This window comes from Sebastes umbrosus, chromosome 1 (assembly GCF_015220745.1).
Source record: "Sebastes umbrosus isolate fSebUmb1 chromosome 1, fSebUmb1.pri, whole genome shotgun sequence".
NCBI lineage: Eukaryota > Metazoa > Chordata > Actinopteri > Perciformes > Sebastidae > Sebastes > Sebastes umbrosus.
The window spans coordinates 14,017,412-14,045,188 of record NC_051269.1 but is presented as its reverse complement, the minus strand read 5'-3'; the positions used below and the strand labels follow the sequence as shown (position 1 = coordinate 14,045,188).

At 41.3% G+C, this 27,777-nt stretch overlaps 1 protein-coding gene across 16 annotated transcripts in view; it reads right to left on the bottom strand.

The window, feature by feature from the left end:
• Positions 1-27,777, bottom strand: part of LOC119488123 (R3H domain-containing protein 2) — a 65,840-nt gene that overhangs the window by 29,836 nt on the left and 8,227 nt on the right. For 9 of the 16 annotated variants that reach the window (XM_037769444.1, XM_037769529.1, XM_037769494.1 and 6 more), the window contains exons 3-8: positions 7,751-7,909; positions 6,395-6,552; positions 6,006-6,228; positions 4,953-4,994; positions 990-1,076; positions 676-820 (exon numbers count right to left, since the gene is read on the bottom strand). In XM_037769444.1, the coding sequence (XP_037625372.1) occupies positions 676-820; positions 990-1,076; positions 4,953-4,994; positions 6,006-6,164 (433 nt within the window). In that variant the 5' untranslated portion in view covers positions 6,165-6,228; positions 6,395-6,552; positions 7,751-7,909. Of the gene's footprint in view, positions 1-675; positions 821-989; positions 1,077-4,952; positions 4,995-6,005; positions 6,229-6,394; positions 6,553-7,750; positions 7,910-27,176; positions 27,277-27,381; positions 27,602-27,777 lie in introns of those variants that run through there. The other 7 variants (XM_037769479.1, XM_037769484.1, XM_037769549.1 and 4 more) reach the window with 3 other exon arrangements.

Below are 27,777 nucleotides of genomic sequence, written 5' to 3'. Positions count from 1 at the left end.
TTGAGCGACTGGTTAGGTACAGTATTAGAAAGCGAGTGACACTTCCGTAAAGTGCAGGGGAGATAGAAAGAGCAAAGTCAAAACGCTGCTAAGCATAGCTCCTAAAATGGCATCCCAACACACCGGCAACGACATTCCAGGTTGTTCAGGGAGGATAAACATAAGACACAGATAGCATGAGACACCAGCTCGCTGTTCTTCTGTGCTTTCACACACACACACACACACTCTTCAGGGGATCATTTCCACTATTTTCCACTACACTAGACAGTTGGGCTAGCCATTTCATCTCTGCTGCTCTCAGAGTCTAATGACGCCTGAGGGCCTCTGCAGAGAGAGGGAGTGAGGTAGGTAATTAGAAAGAGAAGAGGGAGGGATCCCATTATCTTCCAGAGAAATTAGCTTGACATCATATTAGTTTGGGTATTAATAATACAGTGGACATCACATTTACATGCAACAGACACCACAAAACCTGACTTTCATGGGACATTTTAACTGACACTGTTTTATAGCATTCATTGTATTTGAATAGGAAGAATGAAATTTAAAAAAAACTAGCTCAACTTATTATCACATATTTGACAGAGCTTTTAATCTCGTCCTGTGTAAGAATAAAAACACGGTACCAAAACAGGCTACAACATGTATTTTATCTCCGAAGTTGCATCTTACCACGTGACAACATCTTTCGCGGAGCCTTGTCCTTCTTCTCCTTCTCTTCATTTTCATACTCGTCCTTTGAGGACTTCTCCTCTTCCTTGTCTGATGGACAGCTGATGTGAAGCTGGATGATATCCTGGAAAACCACATTCCATTGCTATGAGAAAAGATGGTAAAATTTTGAATTCTAATTTTGTTTAGTCTACTAAGCATTGCTAATCCTAAACCAATTGTAGTTGCATACACAAGGAATAGCTGGCTAAGCTGACTGCAGGGTATGGACAAAGTTAGGGTGAGGGGTTAGGGGTTAGAGACGGGAACAGTACCGATTCTGGAAGTCCATCATTGGAGAACGGACCAGAGGACTCCTCGCACACTGCCAGACTCCGTACCAGCTTCAGTTTGGCATTAGACTGAAATAGAATCACACATGTATTAGCTGTAGGGCAAATCAAGTTTGTTTTTAGGAATATTAAATGTAGCAGATCAGTTTAAGGGCGCTTTCACAAGCCATAGTCCGTTTGTCTAGTCCGAATCAGAGTGAAATTGATAATTTTGGTTTAAAAAATAATTAGCTGAGAGGCGTGTAGGATACAAAGGAGCGTATTTATCTTTTACGTCTTGAGAGCTGCCACTTCTATGCAGGGAATCGCGGACTGATATATTGCTTTCAAAGTGTTTTCACTTTGACTCGGCACTGATCTCAGATATAAAACAGTTTTATTTCTATTACTGATAATGAATCTGAAAGAATTCCTTTTCCTTCAGTTTATCTCACTATTTTTGTGGATAATATTTAACATATTCTGTATGGTCTCTTCGGCCCAGATGTCAAGCAAACATTGGACTTCTGCAGAAGTCCAGATGCCTGTACTACGAAGCAGGATTTGGCGTTAGCGAGCTAACTTCAGGGTTAACCCTGGGTTTTACGTCCTACGAAGGTGGATCACTTCTTACCGGGGTAATTCACCATGGTAAGTTATGCTGATCAGCTAACCTGCTCCAGAACAGGTTATGTTCCAGATAAGAGATCAGCTCGTATAAAAGCACCGCCTACTGACCAATCAGAGCTCGGTGCGGGGATAGTATGATAATGTTACACAAATATGAAGAAGTTTAAGTTATAATCCAGGCAAAAAACAACACAGTTTAAACTGACAAATGCAAGAAGGACAGCTGGCTGTATGCTGTGGGTGTTTACCGCTTTGAATTATATCTTTATATTTATTTTTTTTACTTGCTCTTGAGTCCGTTCCACACCGCCGGAGACGGGGACACAGTTGAAAAAAGGTTCAAATAGTCATACACATCATGTTTATGTTAATGGGCATAATGAGTTGTAATCCATCCATCCATCCATCCATCACATTTCTTAAAGCTATTTATATCTAGACGACTAGTTAAAGTCTGTTAATTTACGCATTCACACATTTGGAGTTTTTCTTTTGCCAGCTGTCCTTCCTGCATTTGGCAGCTTCAACTGTGTTACTTTTAGCTTGGATTATGTGTTTAACTTCCTCATATTTGTCTAATATATTATATATTTGTCTCTTCCTTTGTAAAAAGTGCCGGTCTGCCGGTTAGGCTTGCAAGTCTGTATACTTGTCCATTGATTTGTCATAAACTGCAAACATCATAGCCAGATGGAGAAACCCTGGGTTGATTTACCGAGTTGATAACCACCTTCGTAGGACCGCTTAGCGGGATCTTGTTTGTTAGGGTTAGTTAAGCCAGATAACGAGAAGATACCCTGGGTATGTTGAACCCGCTTCGTAGTACAGGCCTCTGGTCAGTCCTCTCTCACTCATGTTAACCTGTCATTTACCTGTTTCCATCTCAACAAATGCCCACACAGGCAGCCTGTGTTTTGGTTCACTTGGAAACAATCTGAGATCACCTCTTGCAAGCGATCTTGAACCAGTTGTTTTGGTCCTCATCAGACTTAGATTACTGCGCTCACAACCGCCGAAACAAACCACACCAGAGTTTGATTAAAACGGACTAAGTTCTGGCTTGTGAAAGCGCCCTAAATGTTCCCTGCTATAACATGACATTAATCATTGTCATTTATAGTGAACAAGGTCCTCTTACAACAAGCACAGCTCAAAAACAACTGCTAGTAGTAACATGAAGTTAAGAACAAAATTTGGGAGGTGCTGATTCAGCACCAGAGTATCTTGAAGTAAAGAATAATATTAAATGCTGATCTAAACTACAGGGTGCTTGCATCGCAAAGAGCATTAATACAATCAGTCTTTTCACGATTTTTTTGTATTATTGATTTTTTTGAAAATCACTTTCACATTTTTTTCTAAAATTCGAATTTGAATTCGGCTTTTTTGGATTGAAAATAAGCAATGAAAATAATGAACCTTAAATCATCTGTTTTATAACTCTAAATGCTCCAGGTTACATGATGAAATAACAAAGTTCCTTTCACCTGATATTTTGATAGGAAGAGGAAATAATTAATTTCAGAGGTTAGCTGAAATTGCATGTTCTGTTTTTACATTGTGCTTTCATACCATAACAAAGAGCTAAAATGTATATAAATACTTGTAAGAGTGTAAAACATAAAAGCCTGAATAATGTGTGATGATAGGGTTCCCTGAGGAATGGAGGAGCAGCTGAAGTCGTACATGGAGAACACAAAGTGCCTCAATACAACATAGCTGATTAGGACGCTGTCACTTTGCAGATTATGTTCCAAAACCAAGAGGGAAATGAAACTAGGGTGATCCAACTTCAAGAAAGTTTTCACTGTTAAAGCACCAACTTGATCTAATCCCCTTTACAGGATGCATTATTAAGGCAAGCATGCAATGTCACATTAGAAAGCCACTCCCAAAAACACACAGAGATAGGGTTGAACTCTCATGTCCAAGTATGACCAACCACTGTCTTGACACCTTTAAAGATGCACAGGCCTAAAAACAATACACGTATATCTTCAAGTTATGAGTAAGGTAAATTCAGTTTAGGAGAGCTACAGTGTCATTCAGCTTCAGCTTCATTTAAGATCAAGCGACAACTTAAGACAATAATCAATGAGCTAATGATGTAATTATACAGGGTTCATAGCTCCGTACACCTACAATTAAAGTGTGAATAACAATTATGACCATATAAAGGTCTCCTTCATTTACTCCTCCGATGCACACATTTTTTAGAAATTCATATTTTTTTATTATGGAGTGTTATGCCCAGGGCTTTCATAAGAGTTAAAAAAAATAGATAAAACAATAATTCAACAAAAAAAACGGCTTAGTTAACAAAATATGGTGAATGCTGCTGTTCAGCTACATTATGCAGTGTGGAGTGATATTTAGAGGTGGTAAGAATGCATACAATGTCAAAGGCAAGACTTTGACTCATATCCAAACTACGCGGCACGAAACAAGTGAAGTGTTGTATCACTGTGAATGCACACAGACACAGCTGATGTCCATACAGTCGGTCAGAGAGTTCTTCCATTGGCAGTTTGTGGCCGAAAGACACATACTGCAACACTAGTCAAGAGGTTCAAGCAAGACACAAATCAACTTCACGCTGTATCTGAATGCAGCTTGTTCAGAGCTAGAGCTAGAGAGATAAGACCAACAGTAGGACTTTCAAAAAAGGAGGAAGACGATTTATTAATTTATTTGGCGAACCAGAGATATAGCAATATCGTTTATATGGGCCTACACATGCGTCCGCCTTCACATGTAAGGTCACTTCCAAGCCCATGTACGGTATATGTGCATGCATGCTAACCCATGTGTACCTATGTAGCTATATTTATGTATGTATTTCACTAAACATCTGTTTCCATTCTTTATCCGTTATTTGTGTTCCCAACTCTGCTTCCCATTTTATCTTTATATTCATCGTTTCTTCTTTCACTTGTAAGATTTTATATACATTACCCATAGTATATTTGAGTTTGCCATTATTATTGCTTATAATATATTTCAACAGGGGGTGAATATTTCGTATGTCTTTTATTTGTTTACTTTTTACACAACTTCTTATTTGTAGATATCTGTAAAATTGATGGTTAGGTATGTTGTAATGTTTGGAGATCATGGGACTTAAAGATTTTAAGCCAATGATAAGAAGAAGGTGGTCCACTGTAGCTGAGAGGATTAGCATGTTAATAATGGAAGGTCCTCTTATACAACAAACCAGCAGGAGGTTAATTCAAGGAGCAGGATTATGAAGTTATTTGAGTGACTTTTAGAAAGTAACTGGTTTTGTAGTTAAAGAAAAGGGGAAACAAAAAAAATAGCTTAAAACAAATGACTTACCTTGGCCCTTTTCCTGCCATGGCTATGATTAGGAGCCCGTTTCTGCAAGACAAATGTGTTATTTTACTAATCTTAATAATAAGGTGAACATTAAATTCACGTAAGATTTCAATAGCTATGGATTAAACTATGTAATGCAGATTAGATACGGACACACATTTGTAAAGAGACTGCTACCAGCACACACTGTGGTTCAGAAATTTCCCACGCTCACGATGTACCACTGAATAGTAAAACATTTCATATTAAATTAATTAAAAAATTAATTTGTATGACATAAAGAGAAGGCTGTGGAACAATATAGTGCAGAGGTAAATGTTAGTTTTTGCTACGGTAATACAGCTGTGTATATTTGCAAAACCTCATGTGTTTTGCATGATAAATGTATTTTTAGAAGTCCTTCCAAAGATTTGCATGCACCTAGTGTGCTCAGATCAGTGACCAGGTGTATAGAATAGGGATGAAAATACATACACTTTTAAATGCAAAGTCTCTGTGTTCATTTAAAGAACATGAAACTTGGATTGATTTCTGCTGGAGAAACCTGATTTGCAAACTGGGTGTGTAACAGGGCTTTTAATAGATGCATGTGCTTTTGACAGATTTTCAGACAGTGAAAGCATCCCTGTGACGGCTGTGCGGTGGGCTGACAGAGATTTCTCTACGAGTGTGTCCTTGTATCCAAAATAATCAAATCCAAAATCTGGCTAAAACTGAAACAAGTCTAAATAAGTCAGTTTCTAACTAAACGGTTGTGTGTAAAATTCAGACAAATGTAAGAAAAAAAGAGCCTGTCCTCTCTAAAACACTTTAAATATGTCTAAAAAATATGGTAGATGAAGAGACGGTAGGAGGAGAGACACATTGTTATGGACCAGCTGAATACAAATGCTGGTTTTACTGTAGCCAGGTTATTGCAGAGCATGTAAACACACTCTAATTTCCTGCCTTGAATTGGTTTTATGCAATTATTAAACAAATCCATCGTTGTAATACACAATGTAATGGTCTAAAAATTCCTACTAGTACTTTTGTATTGTCACTTCTTCCTACCTGTGCATCCTGTGGGGAGCTATCCTCCAGCTCCAGGCCCTCTCCTGTCCCTTCCTTGGTGCCCTGTGGTTGAGGGGAGGTTTTGCCTCGACTGCAGGGCTCGATGAGTGGCCCACTCTCTCCCTCCTGCTGGATGTCTGTTGTCACGCTCACTGACATCTTCTTAGGGGAGGGGGAGAGGGTGGGAGTTGGGGAGGGGGTTGGGTGGAGAACCCAGGAGTGGCTGATAGAAAAGAGGCAAGAGAAAAGAGAGTGGAATTCAACGCTCCGACAGTTTTAAACACCAAATGGCGGTACAAATTCTGACGATAAATGACCAGAGAGAAAGCAGAGAGAAAGAGACAGGCACATACAGTATTTGTGTGAGAATGTACACCTATACTATTTACCTGTAGGTGGTACCAGATCTGTGCTGGACTCCGTACTGTGAGTCTGGATGGGAACCACACACAGGAAGATTAGGGGAACCACTAAGGTAGTATACTGGGCTGGGCTGCAGCAGGGGGCGAAGCGCAGTCCATAGCAAGCCTTAGCCTTCGGGGTGGGGCTGAGAGAAAACAACACATAGATGGAAAAAAATTAACAAAGTTATGAGTTAAATGACTGCAGCATAATCATTAATCCCTTCTAGGGATGCACAATGATATTGGCAGGTCATCGGTATCGGCAGATAAAGACTTTAAAATGAAACATCGGCATTGGCCAGAATTTCCTCCGATACGACAGGCCGATATGTTTCACACAAATAAATATGGCATGTTTTACAGGGCTCCAGAGACGTGAGACAAAAATGTTCCTTGGTCCACCGGTGCGCCTGACATTTAACAGGTCTGTCACTGTGTGTGTAGCATTATTTGTTTCCCCCCACCTGCACCCAAAAAAGAAAAAAGGCATGTGTGTATGTGTGAAAGTGCGCCCTGTACTACTCCTCCAGCGACATCACAACCTTAAAACATACCAGTAATTCAAAATGAAGAGAACTATTGCAGTTGTTTTGTAATTTTGCATTTTGAAAAGCATTATATTTTCTGTCTGCATCTGCCAGTGGTCCGTCGCGATAATAGTTGGCACAATAATATGTTAATTCTACTTTAGGAGAGATTTGATGTTCTCTGCAATTAGGTGGAAAAATATGTGCATACTTTATATTGGTATTGGAAATTGCCTAAAATGAGTTAGAAAATGAGTTAGAAAATATCGGATGTCGTGCATCTCTAATTTCTTCAACTGTTTTGTTTTATTACATATTCAGAATAGGTTGCCGCATTTCGGGGAGAAGGACCGCAAGGAACATATTTTATTTATAATGTAAGAACAAACGGTAAAGCCAAATCTCTACCAACGTGACATTTATACTGCTTACAATGCCCCTAGTGACAACTCAACTCCGATGGATGAAACTAACTGTTTTTTCTTTCATCCAGTTTGAGACATTAACAGCAGGTTGGCGCCAGTAAGGAAATGTGAACTGAATAAGGTACTTGAATGGAAAAAAAACAACAATACTGTTTTTTCACTTTTACTGTCATCTTTTATGTGTCAAGGCGTTTTAGCTAAAGCCAGAACATTTCCATTCCATTCATGAGAATCAGTTACAAAATAAAATCATTGTTGTATTAAAAAAAATATTTAGAGGTTTAGTTTACCCAACATGATTACAAACCCACTCCAACAGACACGTCTTTAGTCGAACAATATAACGAGAATATAAACATGCACAACGAAAAAAAGGCAGCAATATTTACAGCGATCAGGTGAACTGAAGAGGCAGCAGCTAGCCGGCCAGACAAAGGGGAGGGGCACACCAACAGGCCAGCCACCACCTCAGCGGTCCTCTGGGGCCTCTCTCTTTTCTCTCCCTCCGGCTCAGTGCAGCAGCATGGTCTGTCCTCCAGTCAGGAGCCCTGGACACCAAAAACAGAAGAGGAAGACACGAATGACGTCATGTTTCACACACCGAGTGACTCATCACTGCTGCTGCTGCTGCTGCTGCTGCTGCTGATTCTAGCAGGGAGGGCGACAAAGCAGCTGAAAGCTCAGAGCCTATTGGCACACAGGGCTGCGGATCTCTATAGTGTGGGCAACACTCTTTATGAATGGGAAATATGCATTTTCTGAGAAGAAGTTAAAAAAGCAGCGTTTTTGATGCTTTTTTCATGCCGAATGACTCATTTCCAAGAAACTTATAAGCATATTTCTGGTAAACACAAGATTTAAAGTGGTGCTTTTGTGTGATACCTTGTGGAGGAACTCTGTTTTACAGATCTGTCGATTAAATCAACTAATCGATTAGTTGATAAATCGTGTCATTCGAATAAGAATTGCTTTGGTCGAGGCCAGCCCTATATTTTCCGCACTATCGATTCACCTGTACCAGCTGCGCGTTCTCGCTCTGTCTTCTCTCCAACAACGAGTTGACACGCACTTTTCCCATTTAAACCCTCTATAGATACAGAACTGTGCTGCTTACCGGCTGTTAACAGCTAATGTTAACTAGCTCTCGTCCTGCCGATTTCAACACGCGAGGTGCCATTGATTTATGTTGTGATGCTTTCAGGCTCTATTCAGGCTCTATTGGTAATGGTAATATATTGGGCGAAGGTCAATTCTAACATCATCATGATGTGTTCACTGGTATTGTTATTTGACTACTAAATTCCTGTTATTGTGACGTCCCTAGTTATTTCAGCAATAATCCCGTCCTTATCATGACTGGTATCCGCTCTTGCCCTCACTTACTTCCTCTAATTTACACATCATTAAACCCATTTTCCCAGCATGGAAAAACATGACACAGAACCACAAACAGCTTTGGGGTGAATTCTGGCTCTAAAGCAGTACCTCTAATGTCTTAGGCATTACACCCATGCACAAACACAGACACAGATGACAATCCATCTGTCCTACAAGCCTACAGTACATCCTCTGGTATCACAGGGTCAACAGCAACATAAATTCCACATGCCTGTTGAAAGAAAGAAAAGTATGCATGAAATCCCATATGCGTACACGCATGCGATAGCGAGATGGAGCGCAAGCGAGCACAAATTCAGAAGCGTGATTGCCAGATTGCATGCATGCAGCATGGATGAGTGCCATTCATGCATGTCCCTGCCTGTGCTGCTGTGCTTTGCCGTGCTGTGCTGCAGGATAGATGAGATGAGTGAACAAACTAGGCAGGGATTCCCAGTGTGGGGAGACCCAGGCAATGCAACAGCAAAGGCGTCATCAGCAGCAGCATCAGCAACAGCATAACACTGACCAGGACATCCACATGCCCCATCCCCACTCTGCTTATATAAGCCTGCCATACAGCAGCAGAGAACACAGCCACACGATCGACTGTAGGCAGATACAAATGCCTCAACCAGCCTCTTCAAAATAACCTCCTCCTTCTGCTCGCTCACACGCACACACACATACGGTGTATTCTTGCACCAAAAAGAATGAATGGTTTTGGATTAGAAAGCAAAGATAATCATTCATCTCGAATGTCAATCTGACGGCTGAGCGGACCAATAGCACAGCAACAGCAGGGAGGGGCTGCAGGACAAATTGTGAATCAGAGCCAGAAATGGGGTGCTTATGAATAACCCAGCTTTACCTATTCTCTCCTCCTCCACCCATACCCCTCTTATTTTTTCCTCAGCTCTCTCTCCTCGATATCCCCCCCCCCGCTTCCCTCGACACACACACACAAACCTGCCCACAGTGTTGCCAAGGAGATGGTAACGTCATTCTCAACTGCTGCCATTTGTGTTGAGCGAGTACCAGTGAGAAGAGCAGGGAGAAGAATGATATTAAAAATAAATATGTGGATTGCGGTGTGCACAGACTGAGAGGGATGCAGAGAGAACAGGGCAGGATGGAAAGGAAAAACCAGGATGTGCTATTGCTGCTGGAAATCTTAAGACTGATACAAATAACAATGTGGGCTCTCAGTCATTCAGGTCATGGGATATAAAGTCATAAAGAGTCAAATTAGTGCTGCTGAACTGATAAAGCCTCTGGAGATGAGCAGTGAAGAAATGAGTCCTGTAGTTGCCTTTGACCTACCATTATTGGACAAACAGCAACGGCACCTTAAAACACACACACATATACATGCCATTTAACACATTACATTCAAATGACAGATTAAACACAAGCAGTAACAGGAAGTGCTATGTTTGCATCAACAAAAATTTAAATCGCAGCTCTGAGCACAGCTAATGAGGAAAATGTCCTCATTGTCACATCCCTAATAATTATCTCAACACAAAAGTATGTCCATGTTAGCATAGTATTGTCATAACCTTCCTTGCCCCACCACTATTAGCTGTAACTAGTTCTAATAAACAACATCCTTATTCGTATGTAGTGGTAACACAAAGTGTTATATGGGCATGAGAACTTAACTACAATGTATCATAATACAGGCTGCACACTGCAGACTCAACATCTACAATACCGGCAGAAGCACTGCCTGTTGTGTCCCAGTTCAGTCACTGTGTCGGTCGGCCTGATGTTGGCATCTCTCTGCCAACTGTCAGCATCATCACTTAGGGCTGCAGACATGATTCACACAGGACTATGGCCAGTTACATCATAGCAAAAGAGTTTATCCACATCATATTGGCCTCATAAAACCACATCAACATGCTGGTGTAATACAGCAGGATAGGGATGCTTTCATCAGGCATGTTGATAACCTATTAAATGTCTTCAGAACAGGCCAGTTCGAACCCGATAAAGGAACTTTGTGTTCCCGACCACTTTTACAAAAAGCTCACACAAAGGCCACATGTAAAATCCACCACTTTTAAAGTACCTGTGGTAATTTTTCAAGCTAGTCACCCACAAAAAAAATAACCATCATCCTCATCAGCTGTCATAATACAGTGCAGGACACTCTGACCTGCTTCAAACACATTATCAAACATTGCAGCCTCTCATATAGGCCCTTCTTGACGACAGGCAACCAGACACATATCAGTCATACACTGCCCTGCCCACTGGGTCAGGTTACCACACCAAAGACTGCCAACAGAGTGAGAGGCAGTGAGTGAAAGAGAGAGGGCTATCTGTCTGGTCAACGCTGTGAGTATATGTGTGTTTGTGTTAAGTCGCACAGAATGTGTATCACCACTTCAGACAGTAGGCTAGCAGGACTAAATATTCCGTGCAGGTATGAGCTCACTGTCAAATTTAGCTGCCCCGGGTCAAACTGGGTCAGGGTCTCAGCAATAGTTAGCAGCGGGGCAAGCAAGAGAAATGAGAGGAATTCTATTGCATAGTAGCTGGTAAAAGTGGAGAGCTTGTCTATATCAAGTCTTTTAACTGATTATCTTATCAGATAACTCACTGACAGACAGCATGCACATGCAGCCACGGTTTGATACCAGATGTCACCAAAGAGCATCAATATTTTAATTACAAAAGTTGTGATTTTACAGGTACATTTGGCTGAAAGTGAACCTACATTGTACACTGAAATAAAATTTGAATAATCAATTAATAGTTTTTATTTCTTAAATAAAAATGCCAAACAGATGTAGGTTGCAGATTCTTCATTGTGAGCAATTTGCAGCTTTTCTCTAACTCTTAAATATAAAGTGAATACTCTTGGGTTTTTTAACTTTCATTAAGACAACATCAGCAATTATGAGAGGACACCTTGGTCTAAGGGAATTTATAATGGGCTTCTGTTCTTATTTTCTATCAATCATCATCTATTTTAACTCACACGCACACACAATGAAAGGGAAAACAATCTTCTGGGAAAAAAAACCTACAAAAGAACAACAATACAGATAGAGTTACAGTACAGAGACAGTACAGATGGACAGATGAATCTACCTTATCCATCTCTTCTGTCCTCTGCTTATTTCTCATTAATGACAGCCAGAGTGCAAGTTGCACTGTCTATTCCTACAATTCTGTGTGGGTAATGATTGCGAGCTGCTGCTATGATCAGCTATTTCCTTCATTCATTGCATTATTTCAAATTTCATAATGGAAAAGCATAGCGTAGCAGACATGCCTCTCCATTTTCTCTGCAGAGGCTGAATGAAAGATGAAGGTGAATGGAAGCGCAGAACGCTGCAAACAGGAGTGAGCAAGCACGTACAAACCCACAGACAGCAGTGGGAGAGACATACACAAGCAGTTCGACCCAATTCGGCTCCTCTGTGTTCAGCCGCGCACCTCGCCCGTTTGACGTCAGAGAGAACCCATTTCACAAAAGGCAGCAAGGTTATGTCTTCACAGAGTGGAGGCTGATGTGTGTGTGTAGTAATGGCAGAGTTTGTGCAAGCTCAGTGCCTGCACATATTATATATCAGCATAGCCCTCCAAGTGTGTGCGTACCAGTGTTTGTCTGTGTCAGAGAGGATTCCCCTTTGCGTCAGTTGCACAATCTCACACAGGGAGGGGACGAGGGGGTTGGCAGAGCGCTAGGGACCATAGAGGAACGGTCCAGGCACATTCGCACTAAAACAATCTGTGCTTTACACAGTGAAAATATGGATACATGCATTACTGGCCAACACACACATAAGACAGTCCAAAATACTGTACATATTTTCTGCCATAAGCTATATAAATGTGATTAAGGTCAGAAAAACAGAGCCGGGAAACTTAGCCTACAACAGCAACAAAGATGTGGAAGAAAAAACACAGATGAGGGGGAGATGAATGGTCATACGCAGCGGAAGAAAGGATTTATCTTTTTCCATATACGTCTCTCTTTGTCCGTCTCCCTGCCAACCCCTCTGTCGTTTCTCTCTCAGCGCTATGAGGATACCCCTTCCTGCCTTCCGCCCCCTCCACGTCAACCCCTCCCATCAATATCTCTCTCTCCATCCACCCACTTCTAAGTGTTAACTCTCTGTCTCTCTCTCCTTCTTCCTCTTTTAATGTGTCTTCTTAAATTGTCAGGCCTACTGCTGACGCCATCCTCCTCCACTCAGCCAACCCACTCAGTCCTGTGGGACGCGCTATGACTCATTCTCTCCCTCCTTCCCTCCCATCCCTCCCTAGTTACCTACCTACCTTTCTGTAGCTCTCTCCAAGTCTCCCTCTCTCTGCTGCTCTCACTAGTTATAACCTATGTATAGTTCTCTGCTGCGTGTGGGGGAACTTACAGAAGGTGTATGAAGAGAAAAATTTGAGACTGGAGGATAAAAACACCACGAGAAAGTGGGTGATGGAGAGAAAGAGGTGTTTGGCCAAGTGAACAACAGTCTCCCTTCTGCATAAGGAACGAATGCCAGTGGAGAGAGAGGGGATCCTGATCTTGCATGCATTAATGATGAAGGAAAAAGGGCTGGAATGTGGGTGAAGGAGAGAAATATGGAATTATGGAATTCCCCATGGGCCAAAATTAAAGAAGAAAATAATGAAAAAATAATGAAACAATCAAATAAATTGATGTAGAAAATAACTAAATATGAAATATGAAAAAAAAATCAACTATGTATTATTTCAATATTCTTTTTCTCCAACTATAGAACTTTTATTTCAAAATACCCCCGTTCTATGTTTCATGGTCATCAGATCCATCCAAACTTTGATCCAACGGTCAAACTAGGCAGCGCTGATCAAATATGAATCAATGTTCTGTTACTGTAATGCTTATTTCGCTCCTCAAATGTTGTCAGAAGAATCTTGTAGTGTACTGTTTAGCTGTAAAATGGGAAAGTTTGCTCCGGCTGGTGGGCGGTGCTTGGTATTTCCTCAACTGATCTCAACATGGCTGCTGGGTTACAAACTTTTTTCATTTTACAGCTAAACAGTACACTACAAGATGTTTCTGAAAACATCTGAGGAGATACATAGGCATTACAGTAACACAATATTGATTCATATTTGACCAATTTTATCTAGTTTGACCGTTTGAGCAGCTGTCAATCACTTGCAAACTTGAATCAGAGACGTTAGGGTCCAGCTCGGCTCTGATTGTTTGTTTTCCTCCAGTCTGTGAAATCTTGCAGATGCCATTAGGAGCACCGAAGGACACAGGGAAATGTGATTTTTTTTTTTTCAGATTACCTGTCTCATACACTACTGTCAGGATATAGTAACTGTTTTATAAAAATTCGACCTACTGCAGCTTTAAAGGACAGTCACAACTTGATGTTCTGTCATCCAATGCTTGTGCACTGTTGGATATTGTAAAACTGGCAGCAGAATTTGCCATCAGATTTGGTGAATGATGAAACTGATGTGAAAATGTATCAGTAGTTTCACTGCTCGGAGCCCATGATGGTCATTAAGGCTTAAACAACAAAATAAGTTAAAAAATGAATTAACAGTAAACACTCTTCACACTATGTTCGTGAGCGCGGATGCAGCTCATTTCATTTCATCATTGCCTCGTCATATTGAAGCTGTAAGGAACATTAATAAAACATACAAAAAATAATACACCTTTACATGATCAAAGAAAAGCCCCAGATAAATTTAAATCTCCACATAAAAAAATTACTCTTTACTACTGTAGTCATGTTCCAATATTTCAGGGAAGATGCAATAGTAACAAAGAATACTTCTTTCACAGTGTTTCCCACAGAACTAGATTGCATTTGCGTTATGGGGGAGAGGAGGGATTGATTCAGAGCGTGCATTGAGAGGAGGGGTTATTCACAGATGGGTCTGTTGTTGATGTGTTTGAGAGAGAGAGAGAGAGAGAGAGAGAGAGAGAGAGAGAGAGAGAGAGAGAGAAATGACTAACATTTCTTTAGTTGTTAAATCATTTTTGGTAATGCTTTTTTCCTACTGAATGACTTATTTCCAAGAAACGTATGAGCACATCTCTGACAAACATGCTGTATTTCCTGTGACTACTTCATGATGAAGTCAACTTGTGTTTCGCCAGTTAAATCACCATTGTGTCACCTCATTCGGCGATAGATGGTGACTTAACAGATTTATTTAAATATAAATCTTCAAGATTATTTCTTTAAACTTAGACTGAACGTGAACAGCTGATATGGGAAAATGTTAAAATAAAATAGTGCTCTGTTTGAGTACAACAAAATCTTTAGCTTCAGAGCTGAAACAGTTTAAAAGCTTTGTGCTGAATGATCTGACTGACACTAAAACCGAGAGAGCAGAGCATCAAATATAATTTCTACACTGCTAAAGACGAACACGAACATCTAACTTAAAACATAACACAACGATACTGAACCACAAGCTACTAATAAACAGTCCAAAAGATGGCCAGATGTCAAATAAATACATAAATAATTAAATTTGGAATTGTGGGGTAATCTTGTCTTCTCAAGTGCAGTGGGGAGATTTATGAAAGATTCTGCCTGCTCAACTTGAGCTGCTGATGTAAAATGAATAACTGTGTCAAAATTAAATTGGGTGGCAGCTTCTGCACTCATTATAAACCTTATGTAATTTATCAGCTTCTTTTCCTGTGAGAAGGAGGGAGCAGTGGAAGAGGCTGGAAGAGAGAGGAGAGAAAGATGGAGGAGCAAGGGGTGGCTGCTAGTGAGACAGGAAGAGAGGAAAAACTTCTCAATGATGAAACAATCTGTGCTGTTAAGCGATTGGACCAGACTTCCACCAATGGGAGGACCAGCTCCATGGCAACAGGCTCTGTCACCAAGAGAAAAGCAGCCATATCCCTCAACACCCCCATATTTTTCTCTCCCTTTCTCTCTCACGACCCCCCTCCTTTCCCCAATTACAAGGCCCGGTGTATTTATCACTGGATAAACACAAATAAAACAGCACACAGACACACACGGCAGCCTCATGGGTTACTTATAGCCTGAACAACACAGCTCGATCACACAGACACAACAAACATACACACACATGCAACCAAACGAGGCATGCAGATGTACACACAGGCACACAGACTTAATGGGGCTTACATAGTGATCAGAATGCGAGTCATTTGCACACACAGTTATTTAAAATGTGCAGATTGACGATGACTCCCCTCACACACCGACTGCAGACAGTTCTGTTCCACTCCGTCCTGATGAGAGCAGTGACTAACTATCAGGTCTGCTGAAGCTGAACCTTGAACTAAACAGATTGAGCTCACAGACACAAGAACAGACCTCCGGAATAAGAAAGTAGGCCTCAGCGGATAGAGAGATACTGCCCATATACTGTATATAAGATGGATGAGGTCTGCATGCATCAGAGAGTATCATTCCTAAGTACCCACCCAGCTTTACTCAACTCAGCTAGCTTTTCAGCTAGCAGGATATGGGTCGGTAAACCACAGGGCACCCGTCTTAACGCTTGAGGTTAACCCTAAAACTTTATTGGAAGCATAATAATAATAATGGACTGCAGCTTAACCACTGAAGATGCTACGCCAGCAGTGCATGCTCAGAGGGGAAGTCTCCCAGAAGCAGTGATACATGCTCAGGTACGCCCCAACCTTATTTTGTTGACTGCAGCATGATGGACAAACACTATTGGGCAAACAACCTGCGCTGGTCTGTGTTGAGTGGGATAAACATGTGTTAAACATTTAAACATGCAACTATGACTATATGTTTACATAATGACAGAGATAATGATGTAATACATTTGTAATAGTTATTTTATCCATATTAGTTGCATTTTTTGGTATTTCATTTAGGTGTTGTTGGTTGCCATGATGAAAAAGCTAAAAACAAAAAAGCAATTTTAAGGCAATCGATTAAAACAATATCATTTCTAGGGATGCACCGATTGTAAAATTCTGGGCTGATACTGATACCGATGTTTAAAATAACAATTTGGCCGATAGCCGATGTTTTCGTTTATTTTGTTTATGCTGTTATTTTTTCCCCTTTTGTGCCAGGGAAACAAAGACCTCTCCATTATAAAAATAATTGATATGTTTTCAAATCATTCAGCATTTTATTACACTGTCTTTGAATGAGCAATTCATACAATTTTTTTTTTTTTTTTTTAAACAACCTTTAATATTAACCTTCTTTCACGTGAAAAAGATTCTTCTCTTTTTTTCAAATAACTGCTTCAAACGCCTTTTTAGCTACTATATACCTACTCAATGAGAAGAATGTTTCATCACTTACACAGCCCCACAAAAATATTAGTTTTGTGAAACATAAATTAAATGTACAGTAAATGTAAATGTGATTAGAAACATAAGCAGTGTGTCACAGTCCCACACATAGACTTTACTTGCTCTGGTTGCTCTTACTTACTTGCTCATATATTAACGGCTGCCAAAGTATATTTGGCGACCCATTTAAGCATTTTTCAATTTTGAACGACGTCATGATCAGTGATTGATATAATAGGGGAACGGGAGCAGATGGAGAGTCAGTGGCTTCTTTTCTGAATCAGCAGCTGGTTACTGTTGCCAGAGACCAAACATTTAGCCGACGCAAATTGATGCAACACAACAGATAAACATCGGCCACTGCCATCGGCAAAAGTCATCTTATTTGCCAATAGGCCGATGGCAATCAATAAGGCGAATATCGGCCGGTACCAATGTTTGACCGATGAATCAATGCATCCCTAATAATTTTGTTTCAATGCATCAAATGAAGTGCCAACACCCTATAAAGCACTGATAACTCCGGTCTACAAGAAGAAAGCAATGGACGAAATGCAGAAATCTTGATTGATTTGTATTTGGTATAGGCAATGGCAAATCGGTTGACCGGCACAGTACCAGTTAGAGATAGTTGGGTGTGGTTTCCATTTCAATTCAACACACCAAATGCCTTTTTGCAGACTTGAAGCAATGGCTCTGATGGCAAGTAAAATAGCATGTTTGGGAGCAGTATTGCAACCAAGACAGACTAATAACATGTATATGATTCCAAATGAAACCAATTCTGTACTGTCTCCACCAATACTTAAAAGCTGTAGAAAGATTAAAATAAGAGTTTACTACAGCATCACACTACCTGCTGTAGAACTCTAACAAACTCTTCCATATGACCAGTCTCCATGGTGGATAGGCTGTATTAATAAGGAAAGCCCTGGCCTGGCAGAGCCCTGAGGGAGGGAAACCACATAACTTTATTGGCACTATCCCTCCTCGGCCCTCTGGATGTCTCAAGCTGTCTCTCTCTCTGTTTAGCTGGTGGTCTTTAGCTGACGAGTGCCGCCTCTAGCTCATGATGCATATTTTATCACCCAGTTAGGCAACTTCCTCCAGGTCACACATTTGTAAGGCCAATGACTTGGCCCCAGGTATGGTACAGCCAATAAATCTCACTGTACAACTTCCACGGACCTCTTAAGTCTAGTCTCTAAATGTTTCTGGCTGTGTCTCTCTCACCCAATATCCATTATTTTCTGTCCTATCCAGTTCAAGAGCCGAGTGGAGCAGCAGCAGTTTCTGCTCCCCCTTAAAGCATTTTGTGATCACTCCACGCCCAGTCTCCTGTTTGCTCTCAGATCACACCCAGAGAAATCCTACTCCTTTACGTTACATTGTAAATATGGCGAGTCTTGTCTTTCTGTTGCACAATACAACACAGCAAAATGTAAAAGGCACCACAAATTACTATAAAGTCAACAAAAACAGCTTCAACTTGAACAGATAATTTGCCATTATCCTTAATTTTATGATTTCATGAATAAAAAGTGAAAGGAGCTAAAAGAGTCTGGAGGAAGATAAGAGATGCAACTGGAGTTCCTGGCAAGCTTGAAATCAGTATGTCTGATCCGTTAAACTCTGCACACAAGTTGTTACAACAAAATCCAATGCCCAGCGATTGAACACATCACTCTGACCGCAAAACAGTGATCAATTCTCAAAAAGCTTCACAAAATGTCACTATGCTGCCGATTTAATTACAGATGTTCATAGGATGAATTGGCATTAACATGCGTCCTGGGTGACCCAATCACAAGTGGTCAGCTCTAAGCACAGGTGTGAATGCACTCAGGACGCATTGAGGACCGCCAGTTCGCGATTGATGGCCACATTCTTTTAGCAGTGTGTACGCAAATGTGTCCTGGGCCACACTGAAGGATCGCCTATTCAACTGACGTCCCGCTGGGATCCGCGAGGTCTCACGGTGCTCCTCATGTGAATAGACCGGTAGACGCTAGAGTTTGTCTGCCTCACTGCATGGAAACGTTTTTTGTGGTCTTCTGTATTCTGTTGGTACAACTGTATTTTATTAAAATATATCGTATCTATAGGCTACATATCTGCAGACTAGGCAGAGGAAGTGCATTATTATCATAATGTCGGTGATGCGTGCATGCATCTCTGTGTCTGTCTGTCTGTCCACGACTAATCTCGCATATTGCTGGGCCCATCAGCTTAGTATTTTTTGTGCTCATTTGAGTGATCAAATAATCATTGATTCACACCTTTTGGAAAGATATTTTATTGACTGCTTTATACCGTCAGTGACTGCTGAATCCTCACTACTCTTAAATGGCCAGCAGGGGCCGCAAGTTATCAACAACTGCTTCAGTTTGGACTCTTGTTTCCGCTATGGGTTACGAATCGTTCCTCTCTTGATTTGCATGCTTAGTAAGTAATCGTAAGACCATTGTATGCATGTATGTAGCCTATATATGTATCGCTTAGTAAATCACAAGCTGAACCCAGCGCTGACTACAACGGAGCATGTCTTCTCTTGTTAGCAGGAGAGCTAGTTAGCTGTTAGCAGTCGCTTGGGCAGTATCGCCAGTTGTTTTTTTTGGGTGATTTTTGTAATTTTATTTTGATAATTTAATGGACGAGCACCTCTCAGCGGGCAGAGAGAGAGACAGCGGGGGAAAAAAGTGTGTAGAGCCAGCATATTACCACATTTAACTCTGTGAATTAAAGGTTTATTTTAACCAAACCAGACTTGATGATGGTGATTTTTGAACAGTGGAAAGACTAACTAAGAAATGTAGTGCAAGTTGTTATTTTATTAAAGCAATGCCTTTCACTTCCATTTTAAAAACCAAAACATTTTGGAAACAGCGACAAACACTGGCAGCATCTGCAAAAAAACAAACTGAGAATATAAGGAAAGCATTTGAATACTTTAAGCCCCTTATTATTCCTGGCCTCATCAAAATAGATCAATTCATAAAATTCGGAAACTCATAAGCATGCGGTTGTAGTAGAAATGTAAATTTCAAAGCTCTGTTAACGAAATAATTAGCCACACTAGGACACTGCTGTGAACTGCCCACTCTTCAATACTGTAGACTGTAGATCAATACAGGCTAAATCAATTCCCATGATTGACGCACATGCTGTGGCATAGTCAAGTGTGATGGATGACCAACTGGGGGAAAAAGAAAAAGGAAAAAAAATGACATGACGACAGCACTCGAAGAACAGACTGATGCAGTATCTATAGCTTTAGAGGGCTGGATCAGTGGACTCGGATGCCATTACGCACAACCAAGGGTTCCCCTGCATACACTATTAAACTGTTCTCTACTTCAATCATAACTCTTAAAATGCATGGAGCAAGGGGAGCAACATAACCCATGGTCATTTTACCATCTCCTCTGACATGATCCAATTCTGTTAAGTACATTTTCTCTGTTGGTGTTGAAATAAGTGCCATCAAAAGTAGCAATCACTCTTTTTACTCACCATCTGATCTGATTTAATCAAAATTAACTGATTTCTTTTTTTTTTTAAATGCTAATGCGAAGATAGTGCCCATTTTAAATTGAGAATGAAAGATTACTCTGTGGATCCCTGATCAGAGGTTACATATAGAAATGACTTTGTTTAAACAGTATTAGGTTTTACATTTCTTGATACAGTTAAATAATCAATTTGTTTGAAGTTAAAATCATTTATTGATGTTTACCATAAAAGAAGATGATCAAGTGCAGGGTTGGGTATCGTTTGGGTTTTTTGCATCCTCTGGTAAAATACGACACTTCTCCTGACTAACTGTCCTGCACAGGGGAAAACCCTCTCAACCCCTGTGTGTGCGGCAATCCGGAAACAGTTATTTGACTGCAGAGAAAATGTTGTTTTTGAAAGGCTAAACGCTAACAAATATGGATTAAAGCAGGATAAAACATGTCGTGAATTTAGGAAATGACTACACTATCTTTTTTCAATAAATTAAGAGAACTAACGGACAATTACAGAGACGAGGAGCATCGCCGCACTTGCTGTCTGAGTGAGAGAGAGATGGTGGACTACGGCACGCAATGTTTCTGTAAGTTATTCAAATCATGAATTAGAATGTCAACTTTATGAATGAAGCTTCTAAGTTTCGAAATCTTCGGTAAAGCCCTAATTAATTGGCAATGGCAAGTGACGTGCGGTGAATGTGATGCTTCTGTCATTTAAGTGGCAAAGAGATCTGCAATTCCATTCGGTCCAGTAGATACCATATTGGCACCGGGTTTCGGTACCCAACCCTAATCAACTGTCAAACAAAACTTGCTTTAAAAATGACCTAAAGCAATTAGAGCATCAAAGCTTTATGTGCACAATATTTTGAGAAAAAAAAGTGGCCCAGTAACTGGTAAAAACTGGTAGCATACGCAGTACCCAGCTCGCCTTGTAATCTAGCTCAATACACCCCGAATTGGCAGTGTGAAGACCTAAAAGACACAAGGTTGAATGGCAAAAAGTTGTATCTGGCTCAACTATAGCCACAAAGCAATGCGATGTCATCCATTACCCAATTATCATGGTGTTGGACAATTTAGTACATTCCAGATAGATTGTGGTATTATAAACCACTGTGCAGGTCTGGCATCCAAATAGCCTTGAAACTGATGGATGATTTCCTCAAACTGGACATCCTGGATCGTATGTCACCTTTTCACTAGTTCATGTAGCAACACACCCACAACAGCACAGCTCCTTGCGTTATTTTCTAAAGTTATGCTATTTTCGGTCTGAACACCCCCTAAGAGACAGAGTGGAACTTCCATTTACATGGTGAAAAAGATGCTCTTAGCTGTAACCTGAGTAAATGTTAAATAATGCACTGGCCAACAGCTGGATGTGTCCAGATGGTGACGAATGTCCTCTATGATCTGCGCAAACACCTCCATTTGCCACAGTCACACTAAATGACAGCTGGCTGGCTGGGCTGCCATGCCAAAACAGTGATGGAGAATCAAGAACTGCCAGCCAGCCAGCCAGCCAGCCTAACCCGGAAGTCAGGCATCCAGCCAGTCAAAACAGCCAGGCTGTCTGTTGGGCCAGCAGAAAGTGTGGTCTCTTACAATGTGGCTTGTGCACTCCAGAATGGCCAGCAGGAAGGCAAAATGCCAGCCATTTAGACCTCCATCCAGCCAACATCCAGCCAACCAACACTTAGCTCAGTCTACCACCCAGCATCCCCCTTCAACCGCTCTTCAGTGTTTCTCCTCCCTCCTTCGTTCCTCAGGCACCTAGCCAGCTAAATATAGTCCTCTCAAATCCATAGGCCAAAGACCTGCAGGTCAGGGTCTGCAAACCAAACTCACACCCCATACCAGATGTCTCTATCACACGTATCACAGAGTACATTAAAAGCAGAAACAGCGGCGACCATAACAGTAAGTCAGCACAGACCGATAAAACATGGCCTCTGTCCTTTTTTCATTACCATTACACCAGGCAATGGGCGACTGCAATGTTCCAACCATGACGACGCTGTACTAAAATAGAAAAATAGGGGGATGATGACAGGCCTGATGTTGGCTGTAGGAGCTGTGGAGACAAAATGACATGCATACTGTACAGACTGTTTGATAGACGTGTGAGCTCAACTAAGTAGGGCTGTGACTATATTTGAATACAGCTGTGCATATCCTTATCCAGACTAGTCGTCAACCTTCTATTTGTTTGGAAGAAAATTTCAAGAGCCTACAACACTCTTATGCGGGACAGGTTTGATTCAGATCTTCAAATAATAAAGGACTCTTTCCTTTACCAGGATTATTGAGCTTCAGCAAATGAAAATGCTTCCTACAACGTACACTATACATGTTAAATTGAGAAAGTCTTGACTCTTTGTATTTGAAATTGGTTGCAATTGTTAAATTCATCACATGATTTGCTCTCTACTCACCCATTTCATGTGTGTGAGAGTGATTGTTTATGACACTGGCAACTCAGCACAGATTGGGAGGTAGCGTTAATTAGAGAAACTGCACATGGCAGCAAGTCACTAGATCATGTAGCTGACCTGACAGCGGTGGCAGGTCAGCGCCTTGCTGCGCTATGCCATCTGTTTACCTGTAAAACCCAACCACTCCCAATACCTCCACTTGCCTAAGGATAGCAATTTATCTGTCCCCACCTTCTTCCCGTCTTTCTTGCTCTTTTTCCATCAACCTCTCCATCTATCGTCACAACATGCTAATTATTACATCAGATACAACCACTCCTAAACTTGTTCTGGTAAAGTACAGCCTTACGCTCAGATGAGAGTGGCAAAGAGACATGGCCACTTGTTGAATTTCAAGAGAGACAGACTGATACAAGATTGAACTGGCCTTGTTTACAACAGTGTCATTTGCGCTTTATCACATCGGCCCGAATGCAGACGCTAAGGTAGAAGTTTTCCCTATATTTTATTTTTTTTAAAAGTGTACTTAAAAGGGACTATTTGTAACTTTCAGAAATGCTTATTAACAGCGACACCTCTGGCCGTGAAATCAACGAAAGTCAACGTCGGGCTTGTGCTTGTGCTCGCTCTAAATGGACATAAACGAGCATCGCTCAAAACAGTGAGAGAACACACGTCAGCTAAAAGCACAATATCACTCTATATTTCAGCTGCTTGGCAGTAATGTTAGCTGACCAGACGAAGGTATCTCCATGAATCAATGCTGATACTGTGTTTGCTTCTCCTGCCTCACCGCAGGCTTCAGCAGCGGGGCTCCCCAGCGAGGAACTCGTCTCCCTCCGCCCGCAGCCGGAGAGAGCAGGAAGACACCGGCAACCGGTCAGTAACGAGATGGTAACGTTTCTCTCTGCGGAGCCCCGTTACTTCCCAAGACACGGGAAACCTCGAGAACGCGCGCGCTGTCTGAGTGAAGGCGAGCAGGCAGAGGAGACGAGACAGCGGCCACACGCGAGCGCGCATATGCCCACGCGCATATGCGAGCGCTCCTGTGTGCCGACCCGCTACATTTATACGCTTAGAAAGTTACAAACAGTCCCTTTAAAAGGACAAATATGTTATATATTTACTGTAATAAATCATAAAATGAAGATTAATTATTTGCACATCACATAGGTGCGAGGCTATCAGAACAGTGTCAGTAAAGAAAAAGGTAACGCCTGCACACTACTCCAAGCCACAATATTTCATGATATAATGTTAAACATTTTGACCTGACGAAGATCCAAGCAGTATTGAAACGTAATCAACAAAATTATTGTGGCATGGAGTAGTGTGCAGGCGTTACCTTTTTCTTTACTCAATCATAAAATGACCATTACATGTCATCAGAGACTAAGGAAACATGATAAACTGAAATACTTGCTTCTCCGACAACAATGCAACAGCCAGTATGTTCTCCTTTGAAATTTCCCGTGTGGTCCGGAACATCTGTTTTTGTTTTGGATCAGTGTGATCCCATCCACTGCCCATTTCGTCACGCCTTTGCCACATATGAAACAAATTGGCATACAGACACAGCCTTCTGCAGCCATGGAAGCAAGCAAGCAGACTGGATCAACAGAGATAACATAAAATTAGATTCTACACGACTTGAAAAGCCTCGACACATCTCTCTGTGGTCCGTGTGCAGCTGGGTTATCAAGGCAGCGAGTATTTGAGACACACAGCCGGCGAGGTGATTCTGACTACTGCTGCTGGCCAGAGGTTAACGCAGTCGTGTCTACAAGGTAACCGTCAAATTGCGAAAACAGCGGACAGGCTACGGCTCCAATGTTTTGAATTTGGACTGCTGTTAACCAATTTAACCGCTCGCTGTCAGCACCATATATTGCTCCTTTAATGGTTTAATAAACACATAATCCTGCAAGCTACTATTATTAGTTTGGTACCCACATGTCACATCTGCTTTGTGTCCACTTCATCCATTTGCATTGCTGTAAACTTCTAATTCTGATGAAAGTAAACTGATGGTATTGCATTAACAAAATAAAGGCACTGGAATTTACATAAACATTCAACACACACACACAAACATACATTAGAAACACCATAATAACTTCATAGTGGATGTTGACGAAGCAAAGCATTTTATAATATGGTGGAAAGAGGTTATGAGAGGGGACAAGGGGATGGGCTCTCTATGAAAGAGAGTATGGAGGTTGTCATTTTGTCACCAATTCTTCCTCTGTTTGTTAATCTAAACAAAAAATGTGAGGATTTCTTTTCAAAAGCTCCAGATGAGAAAGTGTGAACCTTCTGACTTAAAGGCAATAACAGCAGCAGTTACTCCAGGGGTTGCTATTGATTTTTTTCTCTTCCTCTGCCTCTCGTGCTTACTCTCTTTCATACTCAAGTGTTTTTCCCACGCATTGGCAATTAGTATTCAGGAGTGAGGCAGCAGGAGCACCAGCTACCTGGGGAACAGAACTCCGAAGTCACAAACAAACAAACAAACAACACAGGTAATGGTCATATGCACAGATAAGGATGCACACACACAATTTCTTAATGCGAGTTAAGATGGACAACATTATGTCAGTCAGGGCTAAGCAGCTGGCTTTAGCCACTCAGCTATCCAAATATATTCTAGTACAAGAAAGGGGGCTAACATGTAGACTAGCAGACATCAGGAAGAAAACAGCATTAGCTCCAGCAACCTGACACCAAATAGGCAGCTTCTATCTAATTTGGGGGTTGCTGTGGTTGTTGTCTGTCTTTTGCATTTCTAATTGACAAGAGGGTAGAATCATGGGATCATTGTCATTTTATGAGCCAACATCAACCTGGTTGAATTAGGTTGCATCGCTTAGGACACTGATGCATTTTGATTTATTGTAATGCTGAAAGACATGCACCCGCACACATGTACACAAATGGGGAGTCATTACATAAATAGCCCATATCCAGCACAAGACAGATCTGGGCCGGGTGAACGAAAAAAGAATAAAAGGAAGAAGCAATGAGAAGGATTGCGAGTATGATTTTGCTGGGCTATAACCATCAGAACAGAAAAAGAGAAGGAAAAGCCAAGTCTTCTAAACCTGAAACAGTGCTGAGGCCATGAGGACAGCTTGCTATTAATAGCGGCAGATTTTTTATTCAAGAGGGCTCTGCTGTTGTGCTTTCTCTCACACTTGTGCTGCCTCTCTCTCACCTCCTCTCTATTCTCTCTCTATTCCTGCACATTATGTTCGACAAATAAAGGGGGAAAGCAGTGACTGTGTAAATGTATATTGTCTTTAGAGATCAAAAGCAGAGTTCTAATTTCTGATGCATTCATAAACAGCCACGATCATAACCCATTACTGCGCCTTCAAGCCAAGAGGATCATGGAGGGATAAACTTCAGGGTCTCATAACACAGGACTTCCCACATGCAGCCTTATGTAAGCCCATAGGATGTCCTTTTTAACTGCACCCCTCCCTCCCTCCTCAGTATGACAGTGTTGCAGAGTGACGCCTACTTCTCAGTGACTCTCCACCCCAACCAGGCCACTTCCACCCTCCTCCCACACAGGGACACAGTGGAAGGGAATTCCTCATTACCTCAGCATTTGCCACACTAAACGCGTTTTTTGTGCGTCTGTACAAACATATACGAACATAAACTGACCATTAGCATCTTTCTGCCCGTAATGTGTAAAATCCATTTACGTAAAACTAATCAGGATTCTCCTTCCAGTTTAAACACACGGATAAAATGAGTTGCACTTAAACACACTGATAAAATGAGTTGCACTCATAGAAGTTGAAACGGTATGCATAGCATATGAAACTATCTTCTAGCAAGCTTCATTTTTGCATTGTTACTAAGGTATCATTAAATAAAATTGCTGGAGGAACTTTACAAAGAGCAACAATGAAAAGTGCCAAGATAAGAGGCAATTATAACAACGGCAATGGCTGCACGTTTAACCCAATATCAAGAGTTGTGAAAGGCACATGAAAAGCTACATCACACCTACAAATTATTAACACACACACACACACACACACACACACACACACACACACACACACACACACACACACACACACACACACACACACACACACACACACACACACACACACACACACACACACACACACACACACACACACACACACACACACACACAGCACATGCTTACTGTATTTAGAGTTCAGCTCTGTGGATCTCCAGCCAAGTCGGATCAGGTGTCTCACAGATAAAAGCACATTATCGCAGGAGAAGCAGCAGCAGCAGCAGCTCTGGACCAAGACAACGCTAACATTAGTTATTTCTTGCTAAGTAGTACAGATGAATGAATTCCATTTCCTGCAGCATGTAAATATCAGAGTTTCAGGGGTATTTACCTCTGTCACTCTCTGAAGCTCATTCTACCTTCTTCATCTTCACGCTTGCTCTCTTCCTCCCTGTCTGTAGGTACCAACCGCTGTTTTGTTAATGAGTTTCGTGAAAATGGACAGGCAACTCTTTTTTTGACTGCCTCCTCTCTTTTTCTGAATGAAGCGCACGCACTACAGGGAAACAGAAAGCCTTGCTTGCTGGCTGGCTCCCTCTCTCCCTACTGCTCTTATGCTATCATGCGCACAGTTTGCACCGCTCCCTTCTCCTCCAACCCTCCCTTTCGTGTGGATTCTCTCTCTCTCTCTCTTACATATCTTCTTTGCTCTCTGTCTCTGTGTAACAATATAATTGCAATGACAGTCAAACCAGGGCTAGCAAGAAGTCCAGCTGTTTAAAGGGCT